The 13,556-nt window shown below is 41.3% G+C and overlaps 1 protein-coding gene across 8 annotated transcripts in view; it reads left to right on the forward strand.

Annotated features, from left to right (window-relative positions):
- Positions 1–13,556, forward strand: part of ENTPD1 (ectonucleoside triphosphate diphosphohydrolase 1) — a 100,518-nt gene that overhangs the window by 79,414 nt on the left and 7,548 nt on the right. For all 8 annotated transcript variants that reach the window (XM_044935267.2, XM_025274360.3, XM_044935265.2 and 5 more), the window contains 2 exons: positions 708–974; positions 11,426–11,542. In XM_044935267.2, the coding sequence (XP_044791202.2) occupies positions 708–974; positions 11,426–11,542 (384 nt within the window). The remainder of the gene's footprint in view (positions 1–707; positions 975–11,425; positions 11,543–13,556) is intronic.

The raw sequence follows: 13,556 nt of genomic DNA on the forward strand, positions 1-13,556 counted from the left end.
CTCCAAGAACACGATTCAAATCCTTTCTTTGGAAATAATTTCTCATCCCTGTAGAGCTGACAATGAAAAGCCTAGAGTATTGTGTGTGTGTGTGTGTGTGTGCATGCTTTCCTCCCAAGCTTTCTGCACTATCAGTAAGATGACTGCCATGGGTGGAGGGGCTGACTGCCCTAAGGCTCCACTAAGCCTCTCATCCACAGCAGCCCCCTTTCTTCTCTTGAACAGACTGGGCTGTGGGCTGAGAATCATTTTGATACTCCTGTGTCAATATGATTTATGGCACTTCTAGTTCTTGGGATTTTTGCTTCTGGCTTAGAGGTGGGGGTGGGAAGGGGGCGGGAAGATAAGCAGACCCCCAGAGAACTACCTCAGGCTCAGAATTTTGAGACCCTTGAGAGTGTTCCTTGTGGATCTGCTTCTGACCTAAGCACTCGGGGCCAATCCAAACAAGTGGAATCTCTGGGCCCAGCTTCAACCACATTAGCTTCTTATGAGTAGCAAAAATTCATTTACATCTGATACCATTTCTGGTGCCTGTTAAACAAATACGACTATTCCCAAGGGTCAAAAAGACAGAGCAGGGGCCTACTGATGCCAGTGCTGAGTGCCTGGATGTTGCTCAGTTGCTATACATTAATGAAGTCAGACTGGTGCTTTTGTCCAGAGCATTTGCAGGTGATGCCTTCAAGTGATTTTTTCCCCTTCAGGGTACACATGGAATCATCCATGAGCCATGCTTTCACTCCAGATACATGAGGAAAATGAAGATGAGTGTCTTCAACGAAGGTTTCTGTACCGAGAGACATGAGTTGAATTCTTCATTTTATCCACTCATTGACATTGAAATCCGTGGCGCTGGAAACTTCCAACAATGTCGGCAAAGCATCATTCAACTCTTTAACACCAGTTACTGCCCTTACTCCAGTTGCTCCTTCAATGGGGTTTTCTTGCCACCACTCCATGGGCAGTTTGGGGTAAGTTTGTGAAATAATGATATACTCGTTAGAATGATTTTGGTTGCAAATTATAGAATATGTGCCTCCAAAGGGTTTAAATAACAGGATTCTTTATCTTGTCACATAGTAATAAGCCTTGAGATAGATAATTCTGGGCTAGTTCTTTAGCTTAACAATATCAGCTTTTCAATTATTTTCTTGGCTTTATTGTGGTGCTAAAATGGCAGCTACTGCTCTGAGCAAAGCCAACGCAGGAAAGAAAGAAATTTATCTTGCATATATCTCTCTCCAACTCTGCAGAAGTGTCCACAGACATCTTTTAAGATACCATTAGCCAGAATTTGGTAAACCAACCTGTGATAAAGGGGAATGGGTTACCATGGTTGGTTTAGACAATCACTGTTCATCCCCTGGAACCGGGGAGTCTTCTTGAGCAAATTGCTTTCCTCTACCAGGTGAAATCATGAATCTGTAAGCCAGATTGTAAGGACTCTGTTAAGGCTGTTGGGTAGGCACCCATTAGAATCTGCCACAGGTGGTGTCTCAGATGTCAGAAGAAGCAGCAGCAGTCAGAGGTCTTAGGTAAGGATTTTCCTCTATAAAGACACTTAGGAAGTAGAAACTGAGTAAGTCCCAAGGAAACAAGAAGATAGTGTCATTTTCATTACATCTTGAAGAGTTGGGGGACCATTTCTGACCAATCCTGACTCCAAATTCCATCTTTTCTTCATTGTTCCAGAATAAGAAAAAAATTTAAGCAGAGGCTGAAAGAAGTGTCCCTAGATCTACTCATTATTTCAAATGTCATATGTTGGTCCTGAAGACCAAGAATTATAGTACTCACAGTTTATAAGTATATTGTTCCATTGCAACCCCATGGACTGCAGCACTCTAGGCTTCCCTGTCCATCACAAACTCCTGGAGCTTGCTCAAACTCATGTCCAACGAGTTGGTGATGCCATCCAACCGTCTCATCCTCTGTCATTCTCTTCTCCTCTTGCCTTCAATCTTTCCCAGCATCAGGGTCTTTTCAAATGAGTCAGTTCTTCCCATGAGGTGGCCAAAGTATTGGAGCTTCAGCTTCAGCATCAGTCCTTCCAATGAATATTTAGGACTGATTTCCTTTAGGATTGACTGGTTTTATCTCCTTGCTGTGCAAGGGACTCTCAAGAGTCTTCTCCATCACCACAGTTCAAAAGCATCAATTTTTCGGTGCTCTGCTTTCTTTATAGTCCAACTCTCACACCCATACATGACTACTGGAAAAACCATAGCTTTGACTAGATGGACCTTTGTTGGCAAAGCAATGTCTCTGCTTTTTAATATTCTGTCTAGGTTGGTCAAAACTTTTCTTCCAAGCTACCATCAACTGAGTTCTAATTATTGACTAATATACATGTTATCTCAATCACTTAAGATTATGTTCAAAGAAACAATGGGCTTTTGTCTGCCTTCACACTCTCCCTTTTTCAGAAAGTAGATCAGCATGTGAGGAAGGGGGTTCAACTCCTCTCTCAGACCCCAACAGAAGAGGTTCCTCCAAGGTCTCTTGGCCCAATTCAATGTCGCAGAAAGAACTTCCTGGAGAAAGCACAGGCTCTGTAGTAACCATACCTGGCTTAAAATCTGGCGTTACCATTTGCGAATGATCTGGAGGTCTTCATTCCCTTGGTCTCTGAAAAACAACAATGGGTAAAATCATGGATCCTGCTCACCATGGCCTAGACCACAGTTTACCTGCCTCTCCAGTTTTCTGAGGGAAATCCATGACTGCACAATGACTGGCAAGGTAATATTTGGTCATTAGTTGGCTCCAAATCCAAATTCAGAACAAACTACGCTCTCACCTGGACGCTCCATAGCTGAAATAGGACTGGCTGCCTGTTTTGGGATTTTTTGAGCCAAGTTCCTTGCCTTGGATCTAGCTGCTGGAAGAGACAGGAGGGTGCCACAAAAGGGAAGAAGGTTGCCAGAGATGCTGGGGACAGCCAAGGGTCCTTTCCATTCCACTCACTCCTGGGAACTACATCTGAAGGAAAAAGGGTATATTATTTTGTATTTGCTTTTTAACTTTTTTGAAACCTTTCCCTCCTGAATAACATGGCCCAATTCTTGCTTTCAAGCTTGACAAACCCTACTGACTTAGCACAATTGGGGTGGAAAGATGGGGGTGAGGGTGGAATTTCTTGCCTTTGAATGTAATTCCCCCAATCAAGGTAGGACAGGGCTGGAAAAGCATGCAGAAGCCTTGAGCTTCTCCTGGTAGCTTTTCTGTTTGGTCCCTTAGTTCCTCAGAGAAAGACTTGTACATTGAAAACCACAAAGCACTGATGAAAGAAATTAAGGAAGACACAATGGAAAGACAGCTTCTGTTCATGAAAGACGTAACATTGTTAAAGTACTCATACTGCTAAAAGTGATCCACACATTCAGTGCAATCCCCATTAAAATTGCAGTGGTGTTTTTTACTGAAACAGAAAAAAATATATATAAAATTCATTTGCAGTACAAAAGACCATACAAAGCCAGAACAATCCTGAGAAAGTGATAAAGTAAAACAAACCTGGAGGTATCAAGTTGTGGATTTTTAAATATATTACATTTAATTTAATTAAAGGTGCTGTAATAAAAACAGCATGGTGCTAGCATAAAGACAGACATATAGACCAATAGAACAGAATAGAGTCCTTAAAAAAAACCCCACATATATATGATTAACTGATCTTTGACAAGGGTGGCAGAGTACACAATGGGGAAAGAATAATCCCTTCAGTAAATGGTTTCAGGGAAACTGTGTATCAGTTCAGTTCAGTTCAGTCACTCAGTCGTGTCCAACTCTTTGCGACCCCATGAACTGCGCAGCACGCCAGGCCTCCCTATCCATCACCAACTCTCGGAGTTTACCCAAACTCATATCTATCAAGTCGGTGATGCCATCCAGCCATCTTGTCCTCTGTCGTCCCCTTCTCCTCCTGACCCCAGTCCCTCCCAGCATCAGGATCTTTTCCAATGAGTCAACTCTTCGCACGAGGTGGCCAAAGTATTGGAGTTTCAGCTTCAGCATCAGTCCTTCCAATGAACACCCAGGACTGATCTCCTTTAAGGTGGACTAGTTGGATTTCCTTGCAGTCCAAGGGACTCTCAAGAGTCTTATCCAACACCACGGTTCAAAAGCATCAATTCTTCCGCGCTCAGCTTTCTTCACAGTCCAACTCTCACATTCATACATGACCACAGGAAAAACAATAGCCTTGACTAGACAGAACTTTGTTGGCAAAGTAATGTCTCTGCTTTTAAATATGCTGTCTAGGTTGGTCATAACTTTCCTTCCAGGGAGTAAGCGTCTTTTTTTTTTTTTTCTTTTTCTTTTTTAATTTAATTTAATTTTATTTTTTAACTTTACAATATTGTATTGGTTTTGCCATACATCAAAATGAATCCGCCTCAGGTGTACATGTGTTCCCCATCCTGAACCCTCCTCCCTCCTCCCTCCTCAATACCACCCCCCTGGGTCGTCCCAGTGCACCAGCCCCAAGCATCCAGTATCGTACATCGAACCTGGACTGGTGACTCGTTTCATATATGATATTATACATGTTTCAGGAGAAGGCAATGGCACCCCACTCCATTACTCCTGCCTGGAAAATCCCATGGATGGAGGAGTCTGGTAGGCTGCAGTCCAAGGGGTTGCGAAGAGTCAGACTTGACTGAGCGACTTCACTTTCACTTTTCACTTTCACGCATTGGAGAAGGAAATGGCAACCCACTCCAGTCTTCTTGCCTTGATTTCAAGATTTTGGATCAATTTCACTATCATTATTTGGAATTCTTTATCAGGTAGATTCCCTATCTCTGCCTCTTTTGTTTGGTTTGATGGGCATTTATCCTGTTCCTTTACCTGCTGGGTATTCCTCTGTCTCTTCATCTTGTTTATATTGCTGAGTTTGGGGTGTCCTTTCTGTATTCTGGCAGTTTGTAGTAAGCGTCTTTTAATTTCATGGCTGCAACCATCATCTGCAGTGATTTTGGAACCTAAAAAAATAAAGTCTGACACTGTTTCCACTGTTTCCCCATCTATTTCCCATGAAGTGATGGGACCAGATGCCTTGATGTTGGTTTTCTGAATGTTGAGCTTTAAGCCAACGTTTTCACTCTCCTCTTTCACTTTCATCAAGAGGCTTTTGAGTTCCTCTTCACTTTCTGCCATAAGGGTGGTGTCACCTGCATATCTGAGGTTATTGATATTTCTCCCGGCAATCTTGATTCCAGCTTGTGCTTCTTCCAGCCCAGCATTTCTCATGATGTACTCTGCATATAACTTAAATAAGCAAGGTGACAATATACAGCCCTGATGTACTCCTTTTCCTATTCAGAACCAGTCTGTTGTTTCATGTCCCGTTCTAACTGTTGCTTCCTGACCTGCATACAGGTTTCTAAAGAGGCAGATCAGGTGGTCTGGTATTCCCATCTCTTTCAGAATTTTCCACAGTTTCTTGTGATCCACATAGTCAAAGGCTTTGGCATAGTCAATAACGCAGAAATAGATGTTTTTCTGGAACTGTCTTGCTTTTTCCATGATCCAGCGGATGTTGGCAATTTGATCTCTGGTTCCTCTGCCTTTTCTAAAACCAGCTTGAACATCAGGAAGTTCACAGTTCACGTATGGCTGAAGCCTGGCTTGGAGAATTTTGAGCATTACTTTACTAGCGTGTGAGATGAGTGCAATTGTGTGGTAGTTTGAGCATTCTTTGGCATTGCCTTTCTTTGGGATTGGAATGAAAACTGACCTTTTCTAGTCCTGTGGCCACTGCTGAGTTTTCCAAATTTGCTGGCATATTGAGTGCAACACTTTCACAGCATCATCTTTTGGGATTTGAAATAGCTCAACTGGAATTCCATCACCTCCACTATCTTTGTTTATAGTGATGCTTCCTAAGGCCCACTTGACTTCACATTCCAGGATGTCTGGCTCTAGGTGAGTGATCACACCATCGTGATTATCTAGGTGGTGAAGATCTTTTTTGTACAGTTCTTCTGTGTATTCTTGCCACCTCTTCTTAATATCTTCTGCTTCTGTTAGGTCCATGCCATTTCTGTCCTTTATTCAGCCCATCTTTGCCTGAAATGTTCCCTTGGTATCTCTAATTTTCTTGAAGAGATCTCTAGTCTTTCCCATTCTATTGTTTTCCTCTATTTCTTTGCATTGATTGCTGAGGAAGGATTTCTTATCTCTCCTTGCTATTCTTTGGAACTCTACATTCAGATGCTTATATCTTTCCTTTTCTCCTTTGCTTTTTGCTTCTCTTCTTTTCACAGCTATTTGTAAGGCCTCCTCAGACAGCCATTTTGCTTTTTTGCATTTCTTTTTCTTGGGGATGGTTTTGATCACCACTTCCTGTACAATGTCACGAACCTCTGTCCATAGTTCATCAGGCACTCTGTCTATCAGATCTAGTCCTTTAAATCTATTTCTCACTTCCACTGTATAGTTGTAAGGGATTTGATTTAAGTCATACCTGAATGGTCTAGTGGTTTTCCCTACTGTCTTCAATATAAGTCTGATATAACTGTGTATATCCACATGCAAAAGAATGAAATTGGACCTATATATTACAGCATCCACAAAAATCAACTTAAAATGGACTGAAGACTTTAACACAAGACCTGAAACTGTAAAATTTCAAGAAGAAAATATAGTGAAAAGCTTCATGACATTGGTCTTAGCAATGAGTTCTAGATATGACACCAAAAGCCCAGGCACCAAAAGCAAAAATAGATAACTGAAACTACATCAAACCAGAAAGTTTTTGCACAGCAGAGGAAACAATCAGCAGAGTAAAAAAGCAACCTACAAAATGGTAGAAAATATTTGCAAACTGTATATCAGATGAGAGGTAGATTTCCAAATTATATAAGGAATTCCAACAACCCAACAGTAAGAAGAATACTAACTCGATTAAAAATGGACTAGAGAGTTCAGTAGACATTTCTCCAAGGACAACATACAAATGGCTAGTTGGTATATGCAAGGGTGCAGAACATCACTAACAATCTGGGTAATGCAAATCAAAATCACAATGAGGTATCACCTCATACCTGATAGAATGGATATTATCAAAGAAAAAGCAAAAGACAAGTGTAGTGAGGATATGAAAAAAATGGACACCTTTGTATATTGTGGATGTGGCCACTATGTAAAGGAGTATGGCGGTTCCTCAAAAAATCAAAAATATATCTATCATATGATCAAGCAATCTTTCTTTTGGGTGTTTATCTGCCCAGGTGTGGAAACAACCTCAATGTCTGTTGATGAATGTTGAAAGAGGAATGGATTTTTTAAATGTGATATACACATACAACAGAATATTCTTGAGCATTAAAAAGAAGGAAATCCTGTGACATGAGACAGAAATGAACCTTGAAGACATCGTTGTTGTTTCTGTCTGACTCTTTGTGACCCCATAGACTGTAGCACACCAGGCCTCTCTGACCCTCACCATCTCCTGGAGCTTGCCCAAATTCATTTTCATTGCATCGGTGATGCTATCCACCCATCTCATTCTCTAACACCCTCTTCTCCTTCTGCCCTCAATCTTTTCAAGCATCAGGGACTTTTCCAATGAGTCGTCTGTTCACATCCGATGACCAAAATACTGGAGCTTCAGCATCAGTTCTTCCAGTAAATATTCAGGGTTATTGACTGGTTTATCTCCTTGCTGTCCAAGGGACTTTCAGGAGTCTTTTCCAGCACCACAGTTCAAAGGTATCAATTCTTTGGTGTTCTGCCTTCTTTATGGTCCAGCTTTCACAACCATACATGACCACTGGGAAGACCATATAGCCTTGACTATACGGACCTTTGTCAGCAGAGTAATGTCTTTGCTTTTCAACATACTGTCTAGGTTTGTTATAGCTTTCCTGCCAAGAAGCTATCATCTTCTGATTTCATGGCATTTGAAGACATTCAGTTCAGTTCAGTTCAGTTCAGTCGCTCAGTCGTGTCTGACTCTTTGCGACCCCATGAATCGCAGCACGCCAGGCCTCCCTGTCCATCACCATCTCCTGGAGTTCACTCAAACTCATGTCCATCGAGTCGGTGATGCCATCCAGCCATCTCATCTTCTGTTGTCCCCTTTTTCTCCTGCCCCCAATCCCTCCCAGCATCAGAGTCTTTTTCAATGAGTCAACTCTTCACATGAGGTGGCCAAAGACATTAGCTATGTGAAATTAGCCAGTCACAAAAGGACACATAATGCATGATTCCACTTACATGAGATATCTAAAATAATCAAACTTACAGACTTAATCAGAGAGTAGAATGGTGGTTGCCAGGAGCCTGATGGAGGGGAGAGATGGGGAGTTACTAATCAATAGGCATAAAGTTTCAGCTATGCAAGATGATTAACTTCTAGAAATCTACTGTACAGCTTTGTCCTTCACTGTATACATAAACATTTGTTGAGAGGGTAGATCTCAGGTTAAATTTATTTATAACAAAAATATAAAGTTTACAGTAAAAACTTAAGTCTTTCCCTCCTTCCTGCCCGACAGTCAGTTCACTGGAGGAAAACACTCTTAATAGTTTTAATTAATAGGGGAGAACCTTTTCAGGCATCCAGTATGCATATTATGCTTCCCCAGTAGCTCAGCAGTAAAGAATCCACCTGCAATGCAGGAGACTTGGGTTCAATCCCTGGGTCAGGAAGATCCTTGAAGTAAGAAATGGCAATCAACTCCAGTATTCTGGCCTGGAAAATTCCAAGGACAGAGGAGCCTGGTGGGCTATAGTCCATGGGGTTGCAGAGAGTGGGACACGACTGAGCATACACGCTCCTCAGAAAAGAGATTTGTCAAGTGTCTCTTACATTCTAGCCAGTGCTCTAGGAATTAGAGAGAGGGTAGTTTCCTGCCATTTACACATTTATAGAGCTCTTCCATGTGCCAAGTGCCATGTTGGTGCAGCAGATTCATCTGAGAGCCAAGGCAGATGTGGTCCTGACATTATGGAGTTGGTGTTCTAGAGGTCAGGCAGACAAGAGACCAGAGATACAGACAAAGCAAGGCAAACTCTGGCAACTGCTGGGGAGAAAAAAAGTACTGTAAGAGGGATTAATAGAACATCCTAGTCTAGGTGGGTGATTAAAAGATCTCTCTGAAGAGGAGCCATGGAAGTTAACTCGAATAGAGGGAAGAGCAATTATATAACTAAGGGGGAAGAAAAGTTTGGCATGCTTGAAGACCTGGGTGGCTGGGATGTGGTGGGTGGGTCAGCAGTGGTATGAGATGGTATTGGCCTAGAGGGTGGGGTTAGAATATGAGTGGCTTTGAGACTTCTGGTAGAATTTGGTCTCTGAAGGCTTTAAGCAGAAGAGTGATATGATCAAATTTGTTTTTAAAAGATTCCTATGACTGCCAGTTCAGGATGGGTTGGGATAGAACTAGAAAGGTAACATGGGAGACCAACAAGAGGGCATTGCAGTGTCCACACAGAAGCTGATGATGGCTTGGGTTAAGATGATAGAAACAAGACTATACCATGATCTTGTTCTGTAACTGGCATACAATATTTAAAGTGTTGAATTCCCGAGTTCAAAGTATGTAGAGGCTGCCTTTTCCTACGGAGCTCATCTTCCAATGAGGGATGAGTGCACCAGTTCACAAGCTATATGTACAGAGGTATTGACAGCAACATTGCTTATAGGAAAAAATACTGGAATCAAAGGAATGCTCACCAGTAGGGAGTTGTTGAATGAACTGTGATACATTAATATTATGGACTCTCATGTAGCCATTAGAGTGTTCCCATTAGCCATTAGAGTGATTTTATTTATATATAAATATTCTTTTTCAAATTCTTTTCCACTATAGGTTACTATAAGATATTGAATATAGTTCCCTGTGTTCTGCAGCAGGTTCTTGTAGCTTATCTGTTTTATATATAGTAGTGTGTATATATTAATAACAAATTCCTGATTTATCCCTCCCTGTCTCCCCACTTTCCCTTTTTGGTAACCATAAGTTTGTCTTCTATGTCTTTTGAGTCTATTTCTATTTTGTAAGTAAGTTCTTTTGTATAATTTTTTTTTTAGATTTCATATATAAGTGATATCATTTGATATTTTTCTTTCTCGTTCTGACTTACTTCATGTAGTATGATAATCTCTAGGTCCATCCATGTTGCTGCACATGGAATTATTTCATTCTTTTTATGGCTGAGTATGTTTCCATTGTGTATATATACCACATCTTCTTTATCCATTCATCTGTTGATGGACATTTAGAGTGTTTCCATGTCTTGGCTATTGTAAACAGCACTGTTTTGAACTCTGGAGTGCATGTATCTTTTCAAATTAGAATTTTCTCTGAATATATGCTCAAGAGCGGAACTGCTGGATCTTACGGTAACACCATTTTTAGTTTTTTTAAGGAACCTCTTGACTGTTCTCCATAGTGACTACACCAATCTACATTCCCACCAACAGTATAGGAGAGTTCCCTTTTCTTCATACCCTCTCCAGCATGTATTATTTTTAGTGATGGCCATTTTGACTGGTGTGAGGTGATACCTCATTGCAATTTTGATTTGCATTTCACTAATAATTAGCAATACTGAGCATCTTTTCATGTACCTGTTGTCTATCTGTATGTTTTCTTTGGAGAAATGTCTATTTAGGTCTTCTGGCCATTTTTTGATTTTTTTTTTATATTAAGCCTTACATTTGTATATTTTGGAAGTTAATCCCTTGTTGGTCACATCATTTGCAAATATTTTTCCCAGTCTGCAGGTTATCTTTTTGTTTTGTTTATAATTTCCTTTGTTGTACAAATGCTTTTAATTTTTAAGGTCCCATTTGGTTATTTGGGGTTTTATTTACATTACTCTAGAATGTTTTCCTTTTAACTCACTTTTAAACTTTTTATATAGTTTTCACATATGATGATGATGATTTTTTTAAACTTTTAAGTTGTGCCTAGCTTGTGATAGACCTGCAAAAAGTATCTGTTAAATAAACATTGGCTATTTAAAGAAAGTACTTGTACATTATAAAAATAGGCCCAAAATTGCATAAAAAAAAGAAAAAACACCTTATAATTTTGCTAGAGATCACTCCCATTACCTCTATGTAGAATTTTCCAGGCTTTATTTATTAAAAATTCATACAGAATAGCTTTTTAAAGATGGGATTTTTCTTACCTGTTCCTCTCTCTTTTATCTTCTCTTTTCCCTATCTTTCTTTCTCCCTGATTGTAGAGAAAATTAGCTACCAAACAGCTCAGAAATGCCTGTCAGTGGGCAGAGTGACACCTTCCAAGAAGGAAGCAGTTCCTGGGTCTGGAATATCACCTGATCGATGATTCATTCCTCAGAGATTTCTAGGCACTTTCCCTAGGGCTTTGGCCTTCTGGAGAGTGAATCAATGCCTCTCTGTGTTGGACACTGCACCAAACTCAGCACTTTTCTCTTGTAGGCATTTTCAGCTTTTTACTATGTGATGGAGTTTTTAAACCTTACATCAGAGGAACCAGTATCTGTGGAAAAGTTGACTGAGAAGTTGGAAGAGTTCTGCGCTCAGCGTTGGGAAGAGGTAAGCAACCGGAAACAGCAGCTGTTATCATTGTTACCATTTCCCTGTGCGTCTGCTCTTCAGGTTGTACTGATGTGACCAAGATCCAACACACACGTTAGAGAGGCCCAGATGGTCCTCAGTTAGGAATAAACTCACCGGCATTCCATGATAACTGGCCATACAATGGGTTAAACAAAAAAGGTCTTAATGATTTTCACCTAATTTGAAGTGTGGCAATAGGCAGTTGCTGGCATGGGTCCAACAGCTTGACTGTCTTCAATCCTTCTTCGATCATTCTTCGGCTGTTTTCCTCATGGAAATAAGGTGTAGCTTCAGCAATCACATCCAGATACATCAGTTCCTTTTTACAGGAAAGCAAAAGCTAGCCCAAAGCTCCTTAGTAGTCTTTTCTCTTACATCTCATTGGCCATGGCTGGCTGAGAAAGCAGGATGCAGGATTTTACGACTGGCTTTGAGCCCTAGATCCACGACGAGCTACTTCCTGGAGCTGAGCACATTGTCTTCTACTACTTCCCTTAACCCCCGAGGAAGACAGGCAGTTCACAGAATCTGCCACAGATACCACTGTGGTCAGACCATTTTTCCATCAAACAGGTTCAATATATATCCTGCTTATGATAGAAGCACAAGTTTTTTTCTGGTCTGAGGCACTGAGTCATTCAAGATCCAGTGCCACCTGATGAAAATTTCCAGGGACGCAAGAGAAAGATATGGAGTTTCAGTTCAGTTCAGTCGCTCAGTCGTGTCCAACTTTATGCGACCCCATGAATCGCAGCACACCAGGCTTCCTTGTCCATTACCAACTCCCAGAGTTCACACAAACTCATGTCCATCGAGTTGGAGATGCCATCCAGCCATCTCATCCTCTGTCGTCCCCTTCTCCTCCTGCCCCCAATCCCTCTCAGCATCAAGGTCTTTTCCAATGAGTCAACTCTTCGCATGAGGTGCCCAAAGTATTGGAGTTTCAGCTTTAGCACCAGACCTTCCAATGAACACCCAGGACTGATCTCCTTTAGGATGGACTGGTTGGATCTCCTTGCAGTCCAAGGGACTCTCAAGAGTCTTCTCCAACACCACAATTCAAAAGCATTAATTCTTCGGTGGTCAGCTTTCTTCACAGTCCAACTACGAGACCACTGGAAAAACCATAGCCTCGACTAGACGGACATTAATTTGTTGGCTAAGTAATGTCTCTACTATTCAATATGCTATCTAGGTTGGTCATAACTTTCCTTCTAAGGAGTAAGCGTCTAATTTCATGGCTGCAATCACCATCTGCAGTGATTTTGGAGCCCCCCAAAATAAAGTCTGACACTGTTTCTACTGTTTCCCCATCTATTTCCCGTGAAGTGATAGGACCAGATGTCATGATCTTAGTTTTCTGAATGTTGAGCTTTAAGCCAACTTTTTCACTCTCCTCTTTCACCTTCATCAAGAGGCTTTTTAGTTCCTCTTCACTTTCTGCCATAAGGGTGGTGTCATCTGCATATACTCTGCTCTAAAAAAAAAAAAGATCATCTAGGAGTGGCCAAAAACAGCAGCTGTTTTAAGTCTACACTGTTGCAAAATGCACTGTGCTTTCATTCTGAAGATACGTGATTAATTGAAAATGAATGCTATTCTCTTGGGCACTGACAACCGAGGAAGGAAGATTGTACAAGAGCCTGGACTTTTGAAGGTTGTGCAAGAGCCTGGACATTTGGAATTTTCTCTTAAGTATTTTGTCTGAGTTGGACATGAAGGAGGTATTCAGGGCTTTCAGAAAGAGCAGATCAGATATGCCTCAGCCCTTTACAAGAGGGGAGGCTTTTTGCAGCTGCTGGTGATCTGTGGAGAAAGACAAGCATCTTGAATTCTTGAGCAAAATGCTTCCTGAACTGGGTTCCAGGGCAGTGTTTGTCAAACGTAACTGTGCCAACTCACTGGAAAAGACCCCGATGCTAGGAAGGATTGAGGGCAGGAGGAGAAGGGGAGAAAGAGGTTGAGATTGTTGGATGGCATCACTGACTCC

The sequence above is a fragment of the Bubalus bubalis genome, chromosome 23, assembly GCF_019923935.1.
Source record: "Bubalus bubalis isolate 160015118507 breed Murrah chromosome 23, NDDB_SH_1, whole genome shotgun sequence".
NCBI lineage: Eukaryota > Metazoa > Chordata > Mammalia > Artiodactyla > Bovidae > Bubalus > Bubalus bubalis.